This window comes from Harmonia axyridis, chromosome 4 (assembly GCF_914767665.1).
Source record: "Harmonia axyridis chromosome 4, icHarAxyr1.1, whole genome shotgun sequence".
Classification (NCBI taxonomy): Eukaryota; Metazoa; Arthropoda; class Insecta; order Coleoptera; family Coccinellidae; genus Harmonia; species Harmonia axyridis.
In genome coordinates this window covers 46,354,521-46,371,086 of record NC_059504.1, presented here as the reverse complement: position 1 = coordinate 46,371,086, position 16,566 = coordinate 46,354,521, and the positions used below count along the sequence as shown (strand labels likewise).

Here is a 16,566-nt window from a genome sequence, read left to right as displayed (position 1 = left end):
CCTGCACAATTAGGGAAACGGACAAAATGTTTGTAGTGTCTTTATATTGGGTGTTGAAATCTTTTCAATACACTTGTCAAAGAAACAGGGAGATCATAAAGTTTGAATAAAAATTGATTATACAGAATTTATGATTGTAGATTTCAAAAAATTTACCACTTTTAGTGGAAAATCCTAAATAACATTTTAAAGCTCATAATGATATTGCAATCATTTATAAATGGTGTTTTTTTAGAGCTATAGAACTTCAAATTGCAATAAAACAACGATCGATTATTCGATTGACATGAATTTTATTTATCCGCAAGATAATCTTGTAGCATTACATTTTAAATATGATTTCTGGCATATGACCGCCACGGCTGGCTCGGATGTAGTCCAATCTGGACGTCCAATTTTCGATGACCTTTTCCAACATTTGTGGTCGTATATCGGCTATAACACGGCGAATGTTGTCTTCCAAATGGTCAAGGGTTTGTGGCTTATCCGCATAGACCAATGACTTTACATAACCCCACAGAAAGTAGTCTAGCGGTGTTGAATCACAAGATCTTGGAGGCCAATTCACAGGTCCAAAACGTGAAATTAGGCGGTCACCAAACGTGTATTTCAATGAATCGATTGTGGCACGAGCTGTGTGACATGTTGCGCCGTCTTGTTGGAACCACAACTCCTGGACATCATGATTCAATTCAGGAATGAAAAGTTAGTAATCATGGCTCTATACCGATCACCATTGACTATAACGTTCTGGCCCTCATCGTTTTTGAAGAAGTACGGACCAATGATTCCACCAGCCCATAAAGCGCACCAAACAGTCAGTTTTTCTGGATGTAACGGTGTTTCGACATACACTTGAGGATTAGCTTCACTCCAAATGCGGCAGTTTTGTTTGTTCACGTAGCCATCCAACCAGAAGTGCGCTTCATGCTAAACAAAATAAAATGGACGTAGTGCGCGATACGTATTTCGCACAGAACCATTATTTTCGAAATAAAATTGCACTATTTGCAAGCGTTGTTCAAGCGTGAGTCTATTCATGATGAATTGCCAAACCAAACTGAGAATAAATCACTAGACAGCTGTTAAATCGGTCTCCATCCTGAACAGTAATGCCAACTTAAAGTTATATACCTCGAAAAAAAACACTCATTAGTACCTTCATAGTGGGTATTGAAATCTTTTCAAACAATCGAACAAATAAATTTTCTCCAATCCCGGAACCACATTGTCATTCCATGATCTGTTTCATCGGAATCTTCAGAATGGTGTTGTTACCGAAATAACTTGAAAGTTTCCGATATGAACATTTCATTGTTTCAACACTGAATGAAGAAATTTCGATTGTCAAAACAACAAAAACAATCCTTGACCTTTAATAAGGTACTTGACTTGCAAGTCCGAACTATGGATTGATTACAATTCCATAAAATAATGGAATTCTGTTTTTATTGATCACCAATTCGTTGAAACTGCGAGATCAATTGACCTAACCTATCCTAACCTTTGCTCCATATTGCTTTGATTTGCCTTCCGATTTGGGTATTGATATTTTCAATAATTCGAAGTGAAACGGCAATTATAATTTCATTTAATTCATCATATTTTAAGTTTTCAATGCGTGACTAAGAAGTCTTTTACTTATTTCACAGAATATTCTACGCCATGAATAACTGAAAACAAATAATAAAATTCTTCTTACACGTCCTACTTTTTTTAATAATCCTCGGGATTACCTGATTTATTACTTCGAAATTACCTGCCCGACAAATTAAATGCGATAATGAGAAACAACTTGAACAAACTGAACAAATACTGAAGAATATTCCCTCTTCTTATTTATCGTTGTTAAATACAAATGAAACAAAGAAGATAACAGTATTTGAATTTGTTTTATCATTCATTCTTGCACCAGCTACACTAGCTACAGTGTTACTGGCAGTAAAAGAAGATTAAATAAGGAAAGGTGCTGTAATTATTGTGAAATATCCTTTTCGGCAAATTCCTAGTGTGTAATTGCTTCACATTCGACAATTTTTATCATATGAAAGATTCTGTGTTTGTTGTAAATGGATCTTCATTTGGTGATTATGTTCGTTTCTTTTAAACCGTTCAAAGGAATTTCCATTACATTAAAATGTAATTGCATTGTTTTTCATTTCATTTTATTTGTTAATCTCTACTCTCTGTTAGAGCCTCCAGAAACTTAGAGCTTGTGCAAGTTTAGTGAACCTGTTCAGTGTAGGCTTTGTTACTATGTCCCAAAAGCCTTTCAAGCACGGCACCGTTACAGCTGTCTTTATTTAGGCTGTCACTTTTAATATTTGATGAGAAAAACTACGCTAACAATGGAACAATAGACGCTTCAAAAAAGCATTGAAATTGTTAAAATGGAAATTTTGCTGTAACAGTTCGCAACTGATTAGGTTCTCGAAAAGCATCCAAATTTTCATCGGAATATCATATTCAGTGAAGAAGTCCATTTTCACCTCGGTGGCTACGTTCATAAACGGAATTTTCGCATTTGGAGCTGGAAAAATCCAAGAATGATTGTTGAAAAGCCTCATCATCTTCATCGTCTCACTTTTTGGTGCGATTTTTGGTTTGGTGGTGTGATTGGACGTCACTTATTCAAAAATACTGGTGTAACTATTACGGTGAATGGATTGCGTTACCAAGCTATGATTAATGATTTTTAATAGCCGAAATTGAAAGCTAATGATGTGGACCACTAGGTAACTTAAAGTTGTATTACTGTTCAAGATGGAGAACGATTTTACAGTTGTCAAGTGATTTATTCACAGTTTGGTTTGGCAATTCACCATGAATAGACTCACGCCTGAACAACGCTTGCAAATAGTGCAATTTTATTTCGAAAATAATGGTTCTGTGCGGAATACGTATCGCGCACTACGTCCATTTTATTTTGTTTAGCGATGAAGCGCACTTCTGGTTGAATGAATACGTCAACAAACAAAACTGCCGCATTTGGAGTGAAGCTAATCCTCAAGTGTATGTCGAAACACCGTTACATCCAGAAAAACTGACTGTTTGGTGCGCTTTATGGGCTGGTGGAATCATTGGTCCGTACTTCTTCAAAAACGATGATGGCCAGAACGTTACAGTCAATGGTGATCGGTATAAAGCCATGATTACTAACTTTTTCATTCCTGAATTGAACAACCATGATGTCCAGGAGCTGTGGTTCCAACAAGACGGCGCAACATGTCATACAGCTCGTGCCACAATTGGTTTATTGAAAGACACGTTTGGTGACCGCCTAATTCCACGTTTTGGACCTGTGAATTGGCCTCCAAGATCTTGTGATTAAACACCGCTAGACTACTTTCTGTGGGGCTATGTAAAGTCATTGGTCTATGCGGATAAGCCCCAAACCCTTGACCATTTGGAAGACAACATTCGCCGTGTTATTGCCGATATACGGCCACAAATGTTGGAAAAAGTCATTGAAAATTGGACGTCCAGATTGGACTACATCCGAGCCAGCCGTGGCGGTCATATGCCAGAAATCATATTTAAAATGTAATGCCACAAGATTATCTTCCGGATAAATAAAATTCATGTCAATCGAATAATCTATCGTTGTTTTATTGCAATTTAAAGTTCTATAGCTCTAAAAAAACACCCTTTATATCACTATTTTGTTATATCGAAATTAAACCCCTCATGGGGAAACTCTTTACATTGAAAGATTTAATTTATTTACTCGTATGAAACATTTTTCTCCTTATCAAAAACTCTTGGCACTACCTACTACAATCGTGTTATTGATGAAATGTGAAATTGAATACTCACGTGAAAAACAGAACCGACAGGGGGTTAGCCTTCTCCCTTGGATTCGGATTGTACTTTTCTTTCGTTGTATCCATTTCGTCATCAATTACCAGGCCCAGTCACAAGAAAAATCGTTTATTTTCCGACTTATATTTAGCACGTACCAACGTCTACTGCACTTTATCTACCAGTGCGAGACTGTATTTTTTTCTGGAACTCGGTATACGTTTGTGGATGCACTTGACTCTTCAATTAAATCTCCTTCTATGACGCCACTGGAACAGCTATAAATGTGCCAGATGATGGGTTGAAGGTAAATCCGAGGTTGCAGAATTCTTTCTTTGCCGTTTGGGATCTGAAACAGAGTGTTTGTGTGAAACCAGACGATGTATAAACAGGATACTGGAAATGTAAATTCAATTTTGTGAGATGTGTCTGGCATACTCGTTGAAGTGAAAACTTTTTTTCTAGGTTTCGTAAAACATAAAAAGATATGCATGATACGATCGAATAATAATCGGTTCCTATATCGCATTTATCATTTAATTAGTTTGCTATCGCAATTTGTAGAAAGAGTAAGAAAGATTAGAACTTTTTCACAGCCTACATCAATCATAAAGTACTGTTCCTAAAATAATATACAGGGCAATACAGCAATAGTGCCCGATCGGTCGATAACTCTTTGAACTTTTGGGCTCGAAGAATGGTTCATACTTTCAAATTATTCGACTCTACAGGCTGATCCGAAAATGGTGGAACAGGATACCACCTTGATTTTTCAAATGTGAATGCCCAATTTTCGTATCATACTCCTAATCTCCAAGAAATTCAAATTTCTTGGACTTTCTTCTCCTCTGTGGTACTTTTTGACGATTATTTTGTCAAATTTCGTGGATATAAAGATTTAAACTGAAGATCATATCTTGAAAACCGTTCGAGATAATTGTACGATATTTTTTTTTTGGATCACCAAAAAGTTTTCAAGTCTTCTGCAAATTTCGGATCACTCTACAAGTAGTTCGAAAGACACTGCAATTTTTTTGAAATAACCTGTCAATAAGTCTATTTTTTCAAATGGCACGGCCTGAATATTTTTTGCCTATGGAATAGCCTAGTGAGTAGTCTTCATTTTTTTTCTGGACATGTTGTGCCTAAAATGGATAATTTTCGAAATGCTTGGCATTTCATGTTTTGTATTGGGGCTGGCAGTATACTTTTCACGCATACTACATATTTCAAAGGGATAAGAGCTCTCAACTTCTCAAATCTACAAGTATATCAATTAAAGATAAGCCAAATCAAAGAAATCATCAAAATATTTGGAAACATTTATTTTGACCAAATTATAAATGATTATACATCCTAGTGACATTTGTATTGTATCTTGGCAGTTGGTGTGACTGTTACAAAAAATTGCCAGATTATGGATTTGAATTTGAATCGTATGTTTTGAATTTCAAAATAATTCATAATTACGCATCAAATTCGTTCATTATGTCTGATGAAATCAATATAAAACCAAAATAATTAAGACAAATTGCGAATAATTGCGGAAAATCATTTCATAATTCCATATTATATTGACACTTGACGTGTGTTAACTTTTGATAAGATTGGAAGTCTGTGTAGACAACCACAAAACGAAAAAAATAATGAAAACAATGCTGTAATGAGATCATTTCAGCCCTGTTTTTAGAACTGTAATGAACTCATCACGAATCTGAAATAGAGAAAATAATTTAAGCTTATGAGCTGTCGATTCCGTCAAAATTTGAATCATTTTCTCTTAGCCCAAATGTTCCAAGAGTTATTGACCGATCGAACACTATCGACTCACCCTGTAGAATCAATGGTCTTTCATACAAAATTAAATATCGTACTAAATCATTTAAGCGCTTTGAATAAATAATGGATCATCAACCAATTAAAATTTAAAGCCTTCCAATACGTAAAGCCTCTTTAACTGGTTTGAACCCGAGGTTGAACCGGAGAAACTCCGAAAACAAAAACACCACAATCAAATCAAGAAATAATAATTACAAACACCAAACAACAATCATCTTCATCGATAAACGATCTTAGATTAGAACACATGCATTCAGCCTCTGTTGCGGGCAGCAAATTCAACTGAACCGCCAATTGAACAGTCGATTAGTCAACTCTTTTCGCTTGTCGCTCTCCATTTAACCGCTTGATTGTTTCTATTACCACCATGTGGGTTTCGCCCATAAAGCGGTTGTCTAATTAAGTATTCATGTTCGGAAAGAGATGAATTGAATTGTTGCAAGCCAAGCGATGCATTCGATTGACCACGGCCAAGTGCGTAAGTCATGAGGAACTGAATGGCGTACCGGGTACTTAAATCGGGTGGGTGCGGTGGACATTGTTGAACCAGCCGTGGGAATCGTTGGAATGTCTGGTTAATGAATGTAATTGTGTGAGAGTCCGGATTTTATTGGAAGTTTTCTGGAAGAGATTTGAATATAGTTATCACAATTCACTTCGTAGAAGATTTTTATCAGCCTCAGAAAGAAAAACATTTGTTTTTTATACTTCCACAATTTTTAAGTTAAAACTCAAAAACAAACGTTTCAACCAATCCTCAAGATGAAAAAAATCAGTAATTCACACACTTATACACCGCGATGACATATTAGGAGTTTATGGAAAACTAATCAAAATTTGGTGCTTAAAATTTTCATGTTTGCGACAATGATCTGTCTCCCTAAAATATTTTCAGACCTCTACAACTTCCGGTTATACCGGGAACAAACTTCTACTTCATTGTTTCAAATGGCCCATACACTCAGTATATTTCTACATCATTAGATAGCTTTTTTGATGACAATTTCAACAATATTTTATACCTTATCTGAGAACTCATGAGTTAATGTGATTCTCATGAGAAAAATTGTGGCGACGCGAACTCACTTTTTTTATATTTCTGCAGAAAAAGTTTTTTTCAAAAAAACCATTCTCATTTTTGATTCAGCAAATACGTAGTATTATAAACCTGTTTGCGGTTTGGACGAAAAATTTACAGGGTGTTCATAAGAAGGTCATGAACTTGGACAACTCAAATTCATTACAACTCGAGATTTTCAAACTAGAACCCATATTTTTTATTATTGCAGTCGAATCTACGAACAAAAAATGAATACTTCAAGAGTTATTGAGGAAGAACTTTAAATGAGGAAAAAACAGCAATTCCTAACCGTGTGAAGTAGTCTGTGAGTAGTCCAGAAAACACAGAAAGAATCTAAATCGATGTTAGAATAAATGCATTTTACATTTCATGAATTATAACTCATTTTTCGTTAGGAATGTTGAGGAATCCACCAACCAATATAATTTTCAATTACGACTAATTCATAACCATTCTTGAAATGTCAAATTTTGTTATAGAAACATTGAATTTTAGTTACTATCTGTGTTTTCCGAAAGCACAGACTAATCCACACAGTTAGAAATTGCGGTTTTTTTCTCATTCAAAGTTATTCCTCGATAATTCTTGAAGTATTCATTTCAGGTTTAGGGTTTGCTTGAGTAACCCCCATTTTTTTTATACGTAGAATCGACTGAAATGATAAAAAAATAAAGATTCTTATTTGAAAATCTTGAATTTTGACGAATTTGAGTTGTCCACGTTCATGATCTTCTGATAAACACTCTGTACATTTTTCGTTCAAACCGTGAACAGGATCATTTTACTAGGTATTCGCAGAATCGAAAATGATCAAGGTTTTTTCGAGAAAAACTTTTTTGCAGAAATATTCAAAAAAAAAAGTGAATCCTCGTCGCCACCATTTTTTTCATAAGAATCCCATTAACTCATGAACCGTGGAGTTTTTACACAAGGTATATGGCATATTGCTGAAATTGTCACCAAAAGAGCTGGTACTGGATGTACCATTTGAAATAAAGAAGTAGTAGTTTGTTTCCGGTATAACCGGTAGTTATAGAGATCTGAAAATATTTTAGGCAGGAAGATCATTGTCACAAACTACAACATGCAAACTTTCAGCACAAAATTGTGATCAGTTTTCCATAAACTCCTAATAGGCCATCGCGGTGAACCATCCTGTATTTTGCACAATTTCTAAGTTTGAACTTGAACTGAAAAACAAACGTTCAAGGTTTTATTCCATACTTGAAAGTTAAAAAAAAAACAGTAATTTTAACAGTAATATTCTGAAACTAAATACCGGACTCAAAGGAAACTCTAATTGTAATTTACGATTAATTTTCGTTTATGTACTTTCCTTTTCTGTTGTTGGATATAAATTGGAAAATCACTTCATATACAGCATTCATGCTTGAATACCTAACGAGCGCTCAAAAGCTCTTGATTTTTCGAAATATGTTTTGTTCTTTTGTGATATATTCACATCTGCATCGACTTCAGTAAAACTCGAGGTAAAACTGCTATTGAATAACCTTAATTTTTTAGGTGTCTTTAATTTTCCATTCCCGCATCCCAAAAAAGAATCACCTTCATCTTTTCATATTCTATAATAATGGACAAAAAGATATTCAAACTGCGAGTTGTTAATCGGCTATAATACCTAGAACGATAGAGGTTGGTGATTCCAAGAAGTGATTCAGAGGATTCCTCGCTGGCCAATTCAGTCCAGATTCGTTTCGAAACTGCCCGGAGCTATGGAATGGGCAACAACAATACCGAAAAGACTGACTCACTCTCGTTTTGCCGTAATAAAAGCGGGTTTTTCCATCTATAGGGCATTAAAAATGGCAGGTCAAAGAGTTACGATGGTAGATTCTCGGAAGACGAAATCGGAACTTATATGGATAGATGGCTTCCAATGTGAAGCTCCAATTTCGAAACATTGATTTCACACGTCGTTTCATTTATTTAGAAGGAACCAGCAAGATATTTCCGCCTGGTTCGATGTCCTCAAGTCTAAAAAAAAATACCCTTTGAAACAGCGCTCACAAAACGCTCAATATCAAATAGGGACGATTCCAAAATATTCACACATGTGAAAACACGCCTGTTAACACGATAACTCTCGAAGGAAAAGAACTATAGCAAAAATTATCTGGGTATAGAAAAAATTACACAATTTTTCAGTAATTCCAGGAGAATATGAAAAACCTAAAATTTCAGTAATAACCCTAGAGTAATAAACATTTCTCTAAGCAATTTTTACATGTCCCCAACATGGTTATATATTACGTTGTCTATTGTGATAAGTTTTCAAACCCACAATTTCACTATATCGTTATGAATGTATATTATATTGAATGAAGTATATTCATTTGAGTGGTTCCCGATTAAATATGCAATATTTGGAATCCGATATTCTTCCTACTTGTCGAATATATAATAAGCAGAATATTTATTATTTTCTGTATCTACCTGCTGAAATTCAAGGTTTGGCAATATTTGCTCTCCTGGTGTCATCGGTTGTTTCACGTCGTTTGGCGCGCTAGAAGTTTGTTTTCTGAATTTCTGATATATTTAGGTATTTCTTTCAATATATTTTGAGTTAATATGAAACGTTGATTCACTAATGGAACATAGGAAGTGCGTTCTTTGTAGAGAAACTCGCGAATTGAGTGAAATATCGTATCACTAATATGTTTGCATTTCCGCGCGCTTCATGTCAAAGTTAATAGTTGATGTTGGGGACAAAATTTGCTTTTTATTACTATTACTCTGAGGTAATAACATATCCAATATAGCGTCGGAAATGTGAAGTCAGCAGTTTTTTAGCGCTTGTTCATTTATGTGCCTTTTCCATCTTTGAAGTCCATAGAATTGAGCGCTAAAAATCTCCTGACTTAACGTCAGTGCTTTTCTAATTTTTTCATTAGTAATTTTGAGATTGATTAAATTTAATTAGGTTAATGCTGAGTTGCTCATTTTATATACAAGGTTTTTCCAAACTATGGTACGAAACTTAATAGGGTGATTCGTTAGGTCGATTAAAAAAAAGTTCCTATGCACATATATTTGGCTCATTGTATTTTTTATTGACTATTAATTATTACCGCATGTTCTGTAATAATATGTGAAATAAATTTGATTTGATTTGATATGCTGCTTGGAGTTGCTTCGTTTCTGAGATGCAGGATGCAGGGCGCTGAAGTTTAAAAAAAACAGTAATTATAATATGTATATCATAAATATGCCTAAAATGATTTGATTGAAATTTGGTACAGGTATTTGAAATGATGAGGTACTTATTTGGTACAAACTAGATTGAAATTATTAGGTCCAGTGGCGTTTCAGTGCGCACCACAACCAAAAATTTTTTAGAAAAAAGTATGCCACTGACTTTTTTCGAAGTTTTTTATTTTTGTACATTGAGGAATTGAAAATTCAATTTGGTCTCTCCCTAGTACGCTTTGTTCGATGAAACAAAAATTTAATTCATTTCAACAAAAACCAAAAATAAAAAAAGTATGCTTCTTTATACTGGAAATAACTGTATGTACCGAATTTCAACCGAATTGGTTCAAGAATATTTATGATATTTGATAAATAAAGTTTTTTTCTTAATTTTAACGCCCTGATCCCAAAAACGAAGTAACTCCTAAATTCATAGGACCTTTTTTTAATCAACCAAATGAATCACACTCAAAAGTTTCATACCGTAGTTAGGAAAAACACTGTATGTTATTGACTGTTTTTATGCTTTTCTGTAAAAGAACTAGATTTTGATGATGAGCAAAATCATTTTTCAAGTTACTAGATATTATTATGAATTTCTTCAATCGCAATTCATACAGAGATTTAGGAATGACGTTCGTGATATTAACCATATATCAATAAATTATGCTTATTACAAATGCCACAATAATTTCCATATAAGGCAACAACACCATCTATAAATTACGAATGATTTGAAATAGCACTTCTCCTAATCAGGAAAGACTACCACATCAATAACACCAATAACAACCTCCTAGGGCTAAATTACCATCTCTAGTAATGCAACCGTTAAGATCGGTACTCTCGAATGTCGAAACGAAAAATTATAGCAGTGTTTAAGAAAATTCCTCGACGATGAAACAACTCTCAAAATCAAAATCTCTGGTGAAGCCTCGCGTATGAGAGATAGTGACTTTTTATCGAGATGGGCGGAAATGCTCATCAAACTGACGAAGAAATACTTTGAATTTACCGCAATCAATAAATATGATTCATTTGGAGATCGAGTATGCATTCTTGAATGTTAAATAATGTATGAGTGTATGACCGATGTTTCTGTAAAATCAGTGGGGTTTTTCTGAAACATTGAGACGAACTCACCTCCTTACAAGATATGTCATTTACTGGTGGTAATATCGTTTATGTGAAATTATTCGGGAATCCATAATAATCAATCTGTTTCTTATGCATGATTATTCAATCTTTCATCGAAACTGACCATTTGCAATTTATAATTATTCTCGAAAACCAGAAGCGATGATTGAATTCAGTTCAAAAATCTGTTTCTATGCCCTAATGCACCCTCTAACTCGAATTTATTAAAATCTTGTCTTGAATATTGAAAGATTAAACAATTACCTAACAAAGTTTTCTTGCAAAGACGTAATGTCAATGTCCAAAATAATACAGAATTTTTATCGCAAAACTCTATTTTTCTATTTCCCCTAGTTTCTTGGATATATTTTTAACCTTTGATATACGTTTTTTTTCGAAATACAGGGTGTTAAAGTTTGTTTTTTCTCATAGCACCTTACCTTCATAAGATTTTCAACTTAAATTTGGCCAAAAATTCGGCATAGATATTTCAATTTGAAGTTTTTATCGAGTGATATGGTAATTTTGAATATTTTTTCTGGAACAGTGCCCGCTTCTTTCCTCCAGAACTCTTTTTTGATGGATGGTAGTTGAAAAAAACGTAAAAAGAATCTTTGTTCCAGTATACTACAGTTTTTGGTTTCTTATAAATAGTTTTGTCGTATCTGCTACCGATTCAAAAAAAATAAAATGAAAATTTTGAAATAATTTTCTAGTAAGCCTCAAGAAAATCCAAATTATCATAAATATCCAGTTAGTACGTTGTTTCTTAATTTTTCTTCTTTCAATTGTTAGACTATGGTGAGACTATCAAAAAACACATAATTTTCCTCAGAATTTCGTACTCTTGTATAGGGTGTTTTTTTTCGAGGTATATAACTTTAAGTTGGCATTACTGTTCGAGATGGCGACCGATTTAACAGCTGTCAAGTGATTTATTCTCAGTTTGGTTTGGCAATTCATCATGAATAGACTCACGTCTGAACAACGCTTGCTCATAGTGCAATTTCATTTCGAAAATAATGGTTCTGTGCGGAATACGTATCGCGCACTACGTCCATTTCATTTTGTTTAGCGATGAAGCGCACTTCTGGTTGAATGGCTACGTCAACAAATAAAACTGCCGCATTTGGAGTGAAGCTAATCCTCAAGTGTATGTCGAAACACCGTTACATCCAGAAAAACTGACTGTTTGGTGCGCTTTATGGGCTGGTGGAATCATTGGTCCGTACTTCTTCAAAAACGATGATGGCCAGAACGTTACAGTCAATGGTGATCGGTATAGAGCCATGATTACTAACTTCTTCATTCCTGAATTGAACAACCATGATGTCCAGGAGCTGTGGTTCCAACAAGACGGCGCAACTTGTCACACAGCTCGTGCCACAATCGATTTATTGAAAGACGTTTGACGTTTGGTGACCTGTGAATTGGCCTTCAAGATTTTGTGATTTAACACCGCTAGACTACTTTCTGTGGGGCTATGTAAAGTCTTTGGTCTATGCAGATAAGCCACAAACCCTTGACCATTTGGAAGACAACATTCGCCGTGTTATTGTTGATATACGGCCACAAATGTTGGAAAAAGTCATCGAAAATTGGACGTCGAGATTGGACTACATCCGAGCCAGCTGTGGCGATCATATGCCAGTAATCATATTTAAAATGTAATGCCACAAGATTATCTTACGGAAAAATAAAATTCATGTCAATCGAATAATTTTTTATAGCTCTAAAAAAAAACACCCTTTACATCCTGACATACCCAAAGGCGAAATACGTAATTATTCATCGTTTTCATAGTCAAATTAAGCGAAATATCTTAAATGAAAGTGTTGAACTATAGTTCGTTGTCTCTTCTTGGTTTCCATTGCGGCTAGGAGGTAATTTTAATCATGGAGATCTTGCCCCCTAAATGGATAGAAATGTAAACAAATAATAAATCAGTGTCACCCTATGAGAACCAACACTCTCACCATGTTAACACACAAGCCAGGGTATTAGCATAAATACTTCCGGTAGATCAACTCACCCTAATTAATTCAGATAAAGACTCGAAATTTATTTATTTCTTATCAACTGAAAAAAAAGAACTTCAAATTTTACACTACAGTTTGATTCTTTTCTCAGAATTCAACTCGTATGGCGAAAGAATATATAAAAAATTTCACGTTGTGGTGTTTGAATCCAAGGTATTCGTGCCAGAAATCGAACAGTTCAAAAAAACCATTACGTATAGGAAAACAAATTGCATTCAGCATCATAGAAGTAATAATTATGTTCTCGGTTACATAAGTTCATGACGTCAAGTTTTTAATTTGATTCCTTGATTTTTGACCTTTGAAATTCATGGACTGGTTTCCTAAGGTAAGAAGATTGATGCGGTATAAAAAACAATTTCTGTACCAAAATGGATGCAAATATGTTTCATGATTTCACGATAAGCTCTGGCTGACAGACATTTCCATATTTGAAATTGTGAAATATACTCGAAAATATAATTTTCTTATATTGAGTCAATGTAAACAGGTTAGTTAGATGTATAGAATGATTCAATGATAAAATTAAATAATGATTAAAATTCAATTCGAATATTGAATGTTATTTTGAATAATAATTCAGATTTGATATTCCGTAAGTAGGAATAGGACTTTTTTGGTTTCAGTAAACAAAATTAGGTCAACAATGTCCATGAGTTTGTCGTTTTACTATTGCGATGAATTTTTACGTTTATAATAAGAGTTAAAAATACCTACGCTTGATAAGAAATTAGTGGAAGTATTAAAACAATTCAAATTCTGAAAATTTAAACTTATCTTTCGATTCACACGAACAATTTGGATACAATAAGTATTGAAATATTGACACAAACACTTGCAAAAACGAACATTAATATGTCTAATTCTGTATACGTACACTTTATCTTAAGCACACATAACATGTGAAAATATATCGGATATTTCGCAAAATGCATTTTATGTTGACAATGTGAAATATAGCTTTGTCAACAAAGCAATTAACTGCAAATCTTTCGGTTGATGAATTGACCCCAATATAATGAATCATCAATCAAAACAGAAACAGGTTTTTTCATTGTTTTCGGATGGTTCTCCATTTTTTTTTTCATTTTTACATTTAACTGATCCGATTGGTATGAGATTTGCGCGTTTATCTACAGAATGATAGAACATTCAAGCAGAATAACCAACCAGAAGAAAAATCTAATATTTCAGTCAAATCAGATCCCACTAAGTTGAGGTATAGCAAGTGGATATAAAATAACAATCATAAGTTTATTTAAACTTTTGTTTGATCGCGTCATGAGAATAATAGAAATTATAAGCAGAATATCAATAATAACTGTGAAAAGCACTAACGTGAAGTTCATAAACAGCTCTTGAATAAAAACAATATTCTGCCTTTTTATTCAACGACAATCGTTTCATTGTAACATGATTTTTTTCAGCTGAGTATCACTACTTTAGCAGGTTTACTTGAAGAAGTGATATGATGAAACAATTGACGTTAGATTAAAAATAGCAGAGAATAAATATTGTTTTTATTTAAATGTCAAGGTGAATGAACGTGAAGTTCTAGCTGAAAGGGATCATTCAAACGATATCCATATAAAAGTTTTCACTTTCATACCAATAACGCAAACAAAAATGGGACAATTTTTTAATGTCAACCTAAATCTGCCACTACGAGATTTTATCACAATGAAACAGCTGTTTATATTCCCATAATGTTTATCCAACAACATACGCATTACCAAGGTCGTTCGGTCTTGATAATAGATTACCAGCTTGCTATTAACGAGAGTACTGAATCAAATTAATTTGCGCACAAGTTTGGATGATGGAAGTTTTCATTTATCTGTTTCCGAAATATAGTGGCTTTTACTAGATGCAAAAACATTGCGAATTCAATAAAACTTAATAACGTTAACAAAGACATATTTGTTTGGCGTTTGGTATAGTATAATGCAATCAGATAAGTTGAAGTGGTTCAAACACACGACGCAATATACAATGATTAAAATTGAGTCAACATACTAGGTGCTAATGAATATTTTTTTGTAAGCGCCAGACCCAGAAATTGTGATCAAGAGAGAACCAACGAAATAATTGCAATTATAGGGTGAATACGTCAACTCGAAAAGTTTTTGTTGAACTATCGGTTTATAAATTTTTAAATTAGAACGGCTTATACAGAGTGGTCCTAAATTGACATATTCGTCGGATAATTTTCGGAAAAAAGTCTTATGAACAAAGGGCCGTAAACGCTTTTTTTTCGAGATACAGGGTGCTAATGTTATATTTTTATTCGTGTTTCATCTCATCGCAACGACCCTTCACAAGATATTTAACTCAAATTTAGCATGGATATTATAATTGGAAGTTTTCATCATGTGATATGCTAAGTTTGAATGCGAATCTATAGGGTGATATTTTTTCTGGAATATTACCCGCTTATTTTTTTTTGTGGACCATCGGTACTTTTGAAAAATGTAAAAAGTAAATTGGTCTAGTACTACACTTTTTGGTTTCTTGCAGTTTTGTCGTATCTGCTATTGAATTCGAGAAAAAAATTTCAAAAAATTCTCCAATAATACTCAAAAAAATCCGAAATATTTTGAAGATCCAGTTAATTAGCTGTGATCAATGGATTAATTATAAGTTTTGGTACCAATATACTCAATCTTCAGCGAAGATTAATAAAGATTCGATAAACTGGTATAGGTAATCATCTCATAAAAGTAGGATTATAAGAAACACCCTGTATTTCGAAAACGTTTGCGGGTCCTTTTATTTCTCAAAATGATCCGAGGACTCTGTCATTTTCATGCACCTTACCTTCAGGTGATTAACATTTAGTATATATACAGGGTGTTAGTGAATAAGTGCGACAAACTTCAGAACGTATAACTTTTGTCGGCAAATGTTTCGTTTTCCGAGATACGGGGTGTCTCAATTTTTTTCAGGAAAAAAAAATGGTACGCCACTGAGATATTTCAAACTAACAATCAGTTTTCGATTCTTCGTTTGATTTGTGAGAAAAATCTCTGACTTTTTTTCGTTTGGGGCGCCGTTTTTATGCAAAAAAAAAATGAAACAGTAGCCTATTAGCATCGATAGTACCGAGGATAGTACATATAGGTAATGTGTTAAGGTAACAACCTCTGTAACGTTAAGATGTTTTACATTCTTGCATAAAAAAGGCGCCCCATACGAAAAGAGGCTAGAAAGAATTTTCGTCACGAATTGAACGAATAATTCAAAAAATCTCAGAGGCGTACCATTTTTTACTCAAAAAAAAATTGAGCTCATAACCCGTATGATGAACAAAAATTCTTAATTGCATGTCGGAAAATGCGTAATACTAACAACTACCTCTTGAGACCCACCAAATTTCATTCGCATATTTCGACCGGTTGCAGAGCAATAAATAAATAGTCCGAGAAATTTTTTAAGAAAACTTCAACACCCTGTATCTCG

The 16,566-nt window shown here is 34.0% G+C and overlaps 1 protein-coding gene across 2 annotated transcripts in view; it reads right to left on the bottom strand.

The window, feature by feature from the left end:
- LOC123679169 (ATP-binding cassette subfamily C member 4-like) overlaps positions 1-16,566 on the bottom strand; it is a 46,419-nt gene that overhangs the window by 29,254 nt on the left and 599 nt on the right. For both annotated transcript variants that reach the window (XM_045616596.1, XM_045616597.1), the window contains exon 2: positions 3,817-4,150. In XM_045616596.1, coding sequence (XP_045472552.1) covers positions 3,817-3,890 — 74 coding nt within the window. In that variant the 5' untranslated portion in view covers positions 3,891-4,150. The remainder of the gene's footprint in view (positions 1-3,816; positions 4,151-16,566) is intronic.